At 32.8% G+C, this 5768-nt stretch overlaps 1 protein-coding gene across 1 annotated transcript; it reads left to right on the top strand.

The window, feature by feature from the left end:
• The first annotated feature begins 1915 nt into the window (after positions 1–1915).
• LOC132622131 (uncharacterized acetyltransferase At3g50280-like) lies at positions 1916–4351 on the top strand. Its single transcript, XM_060336671.1, has 3 exons — positions 1916–2419; positions 2976–3548; positions 3859–4351. The coding sequence occupies exons 1-3, from the start codon at positions 1981–1983 to the stop codon at positions 4203–4205; spliced, it is 1359 nt and encodes a 452-aa protein (XP_060192654.1). The 5' UTR covers positions 1916–1980; the 3' UTR covers positions 4206–4351.
• The last annotated feature ends 1417 nt before the right edge of the window (positions 4352–5768 follow it).

The following is a 5768-nucleotide window of genomic DNA, read 5'->3' as shown; positions in this document are numbered from 1 at the left end:
GTATTTTTATACATTTTTTTTTACACGGACTGCCTTTCAAAGGCATTGGTATTTAATTTTGCCCCTCAAATTGTTGGTCTTTAATTTTTGCCCTTCGCTTAAAAAAGTGGACGAAAATAACCCGAGGTTCTGGGTTCGAACCCCCGCTCAATCAAAAAAAAAATCGCAAGGCAAGACTTCGCGAAAATTCTGCCTTAAGCAAGAGTTTGCCTTAAAATTCTTATTTAGTTATGCCTTATAAAGGCAAATTCTGTCTTAAGGCAAAAGTTTGTCTTGAGAATTTTAGCAAGGCAGAATTTTTTTTTTTTACTCTGCTGCAATTCTACAAAAGTTAGGCCTAACTTTTACCCGAATAGGCCTAATTTCGCTACGAAACTCAGTCTTGTAATTTTTTTTTCATTAAATAGGGGCTCGAACCCAAAACCTCGGGATATTTTGGGCGAAGGGCAACCACCACCAAATAAGGGCAAGGGCAATTTGCAGAATTGCCCTTCTTTTGGGGTGGTCTTTAAATTTTGCCCCTCATATTTGAAATCTTTAAATTTTGCCCTTCGCTAAATCCAATGGGTTTCAGGTTCGAACCCCACACAGTCAAAATTAAAAAAAAAAATCGCAAGACAGAGTTTAAATTTTGCTATGCCCCCATCGGCATACACTTGTGAAGGAATTAGCAAAGTTATGCCAGACCTGGCATACTTATGCCTTATTGGCAGACTTGGCAAAAGTATGCTGGTTCCGGCATAACTTTGATAATTCCTTCACAAGTTTATGCCGGATCCGACATAAAAGTTTGTACATTAAAAGTATGCCCCCATCGGCATAACTTTGCTAATTCCTTCACAAGTGTATGTCGATGGGGGCATACTTATGCCTTATGGGCAAAATTTGCCTTGAAGCATATATATGTATTTTTTTTTAACTTTTCAAGGTAAACCTTTAGTAATGCCTTAACTAAAAGTGTGCCCATAAAACATAACTAAAAGTATGCCCCATAAGGCGTAAGTTTTCCTTAAGGCATAACTAAAAGTTTGCCTTATAAGGCAAAGTTTAAATTTTGAAGTTTGCCCATAAAGTATGCCCCCATCGGCATAAACTTGTTCAGGAATTACCAAACTTATGCCGATGGGGGCATACTTATGCCTTATGGGCAAACTTTGCCTTGAAGCATATATATGTATTTTTTTAAAACTTTTCAAGGTAAACCTTTAGTAATGCCTTAAATAAAAGTGTGCCCATAAAACATAACTAAAAGTATGCCCCGTAAGGCATAAGTTTTCCTTAAGGCATAACTAAAAGTTTGCTTTACAAGGTAAAGTTTAAATTTTGTATGCCCCCTCCGGCAAACTTTTAATTATGCCGGATCCGGCATAACTTTAACTTTTTCTTAACGATTGTATGCTGGATCCGGCATACAATCCCCCAGTCCTGCCTTGCGAAATTATTTTTTTATTTTATGCCTGAGCGGGGGTTCGAACCCAGAACTTCATGTATTCGCTCATCTTTCCAAGCAAAGGGCAAAATTTAAAGACCACAAATATGAATGGCAAAATTTAAAGACCACAAATTTTAGAGGCAAAATTTAAAGACCACCCCAAACGAAGGGCAATCCGTGCAAAAAAATATAAGGGCAATGGAGGGTAAAATCATTCTTTTTGCATAGTAAAAGAACAAATTTGAAAATTTTCACGGGTTACTTTGGGCTATATATGAGCCCAACTTTTAAATGAGCTTAAATTAGGTGGCCCCAAAATGTGATCCACTAATAAATTGACGCTCCCAAAACTTGGACGGATCGTTTTCTCAGGGGAAAAACCATCATACCACGTGCTTTTTAACTGAATAAATTAAAACTAAACATAAAATAGCATTAATCTATAATTAATTAGGTATTTGCCATTTTGTAAGAGAGAACTTGCCATGATCTGAGCCATCTATATAAGTCAGTTCTCCCCGTTTAGCTTCTGCAACAAATGTCCAGATATGACGAAACTTCAAGTTGTATCTACATGTATAATTAGGTCAGGGAAACCCATAGAGAGAAACTCCTCTAGCAAAAAAATTCAGTTAACTCCATGGGATCTCCAACTCCTAACAGTAGATCCTATCCAAAAAGGACTAATTTTTCGAAAACCAAATCCACAGCAACATAGAGAGTTGGCAACATCATCAGAAATAATCAATGGCCTGAAAACCTCACTCTCTGATACTCTAAATTATTTTCCTCTCCTCGCAGGCCGACTTGCTTCTAATAAAAACAGTGATAACACCTTATCTTTCTTCGTTGATTGCAGCAATGAAGGAGCTGAATTCATTCATGCCACTGCACCGGGCTTGACTATGGCTGATATCTTGGAGCAAACTTACGTGCCAAAGATTGTCAAATCTTTTTTCCCACTGAATGGAGTTCGTAACTATGAAGGTGTTATTTTATTATCTGAACCATCTCTCATTTGAAAAATTTACCACACTTTTAATTACCTACTATTACTTATTACATTTCATTTTACGTGTCTCAGTTTGACTGAGCAAAACATTTAAGAAAAGTAAGGATTTTTTTTAAATCTTTTGTCTTAAATTAAAGATGACGGTAATTTACGAATCTGTAGTCTTAAATATGTCATATGATATTGATATTTTGGAGTTAAAGAGTCACTAAATATAGTAATGTCATTCATGGTAAAACAATCCAAAAAAGGACAAAAAAAAAGAGTAAAACACATAAATATAAACAGCGGATGTTTTACGTACGTCTCAATTCTCAACATATATATGAGCTTGATATTTTTGTTATGGCTCACCCGTGGAAGTATATTTGCTTTCGTGAGTGGTACGGTTGTGAGACTAAGACAAGATCCTTATCTACTTTTGATACTACTATATTAAGTAGTGTCAATTATCTTATCTAAAAATTTAAACTAGCAGAAGAAGTATACTTTAATTCTTTGTTGCTTAATTATAGTATTGTGTTTCAACAGGTGTTTCTAAACCTTTGTTGGCCGTGCAAATCACTGAGCTAGTGGATGGATACTTCATTGGTTGCACCATCAATCATTGTGTAGCCGATGGGACTTCATTCTGGCACTTCTTCAATTCTTGGTCCGAGATATCGCGTACCAAATGTTCTAATCTTATACTGAATAAACCTCCAGTCCTCGAACGTTGGTTTCCTGAATATACTTCTTGTCCAATTCACGTACCTTTATCTAAGGAACATCTCCATGATGAATTCGTTTTGCCTTTGTTAGAAGAAAGAGTGTTCCATTTTAGCAAGGAAAAAATAGCTCAGCTCAAAGCGAAAGCCAATTCTGAATTTGGAACCGACCAAAAGATTTGTATCTCTTCATTACAAGCCATTTTGGCTCATCTATGGCAATCTGTTATCCGTTGCCGTAGTGATGGTACTAACTTTGACGAAAAATTTAGTTTCAAATTACTTATAGGTGCAAGGCCAAGGCTTCAGCCACCTTTACCTGAAGGCTATTTTGGAAATGCAGTCCATTTTGTGAACGTGACCGCCACCGCTAAGGAGTTGTTGGAGCATGATTCAGGTAAGATATACGTAATTTATTGAAGGTAGGGACGCCACAATAAAGTTTGTGGTCTAAAGTTAAGGTTAACACAAAGTACAACACTAATGTTAACAACATTGACAGTGTACTTTTCAAAAGTACTTTTTCCCGGAAGCACTTCTCACAAGAAATATTTTTCAAAATAAGTAGATTTTGAAAGTTTGGACAAATGGACTAAAAATTTATTAAGAGATGGGTTAAATTATGTTTTGAACTCACATATTTTTTTAAAAACTCAGAATCTTGAACCCATAAATATTGAATTTTGAATTCGATTTTTACGATTCAGGTTGGGCTGCTTTTCAAATGAATAAGGTGGTAGCCATACAGAACCATGAAGAGGTTATGCATTTTTACCAAAGTTGGGTGAAAAATCCAAAGATAGTGAAAAAGAGTGAGGTTGTGGCTAATAGCTTAATTGCTAGCAGCTCGCCGCGTTTCAATGTATACGGCAATGACTTTGGATGGGGGAGACCAGTTGCTGTGAGAAGTGGTGCTGGCAACAAACATGATGGGAAAATGACAATATTTTGTGGGGCAGAACAAGGCAGTATTGACATTGAAGCTTGTTTGACCCCTGAAACTTTGCATGCTATGGGAGAAGATACTAAATTCATGGGAGCTGTTACCGTTTAATTTATGGACATGGTATAAATTATTACCTTCAAATACTTTAGATTCGATTCCATTGTCAATTTTTCTCTTGTTTTTATTGATTATTATGCGATTGATAAAACAATGGAGTAATATATCAATTTAATAAATATTTAATATTTATAACATGTGGTTCTTATACCGATAGCTAGTGTGTAGATAATTTTTGACGCTATCAGATTACGTAAAAATATCTACAATATTAAGTAATCCTTCTTAAAAGTTATTTAAAATCTTAAGAATATGGCAGATCATATTTAACTAGTATAACAAAATAGATAAAATTGACCTAATAACGTAAAAATTTATTTGTAAAAAGGGCCCACATGTGATGTATGATGAGCTAAGTAGAGGGTAATTTTGTCAACACAACACACTGATTTGTTCAAAAGCTACAGTAAAACTTTTTCAAAAAACAAAATTGTATGGTTTGACTACTTAACATTTTGAGGAAAAGCAATAATATGAGGTTCATGTTTTTTTGCTGTATAATAATCTCACTTGCTCCCACTAATGGGTTGATACGCATGTGGTAATGAATCCATCATTATTGACTTAATGGGATACTTTAAAAATTACACGAATACTGTTTGATTTTTTAATATGAGTTACACTTTTTTTTTTGACATTATTAGTTTGCATTGTTTTTATACATATATATACATACTCTATTCAAAACACAATTAATATAACATTGTAGTTTGTGCTCCGTATCTAAAATTTTATTATATTAGTGTTTGCTATGAATACAAAGTCTGCAAAAATTTATTAATACTTTTTAAAAGAGAAGACTTGTTTAAAAGAAAATTATTTTTCTCTCTTTGAAATAAAACAATAACAATATTTAAGCATCAGTTGATACTTTCAATTTTAATTCGATTATTTAAAGGTGTAAAATACTTATTATTTTTTTATCAAATTTTGATTTGGATAATTCTAATTCAAACTGTCAAATTAATTTTACATGTTTAAAACGAAACAAAGTAGAAATTTGATAAATACGATTAATATAATATTGTAGTTTGTGCTCCGTATCCAAAACTTTATTATATTAGTGTTTGCTACGAATACAAAGTCTGCAAAAATTTATTAATACTTTTTAAAAGAGAAGACTTGTTTAAAAGGAAACTATTTTCTCTTCTTTAAGATAAAATAATTGTAATATTTAAGCATCAGTTGATACTTTCAATTTTAACTCGATTAATTTAAAGGTGTAAAATACTAATTATTTTTTATCAAATTTTTATTTGGATAATTCTAATTCAACTTGTTAAATAAATTTTACATGTTTAAAACGAAACAAAGTAGAAATTTGATTTTCTATTTAAACGAAGAAGTATTATTTTTAATTTTTGATAAATATTCTCGGTTTAGCTCATTTTACTTGTCATGTTGTCTTTTGCATGATTTTTTAAGGAAACGTCAATTTGAATTATAATTTGACTAATTTACCTTATTCATTATTTGATCTCCATTTGATATTATTTTATTCTTTTACGACATTAATCACTTTTCACATTTATTAGAGTAAGAATAAAAATGAAA

This window comes from Lycium barbarum, chromosome 12 (genome assembly GCF_019175385.1).
Source record: "Lycium barbarum isolate Lr01 chromosome 12, ASM1917538v2, whole genome shotgun sequence".
Classification (NCBI taxonomy): Eukaryota; Viridiplantae; Streptophyta; class Magnoliopsida; order Solanales; family Solanaceae; genus Lycium; species Lycium barbarum.
The sequence above is the reverse complement of the archived record's forward strand: the minus strand, read 5'-3'. Positions and strand labels throughout refer to the sequence as shown.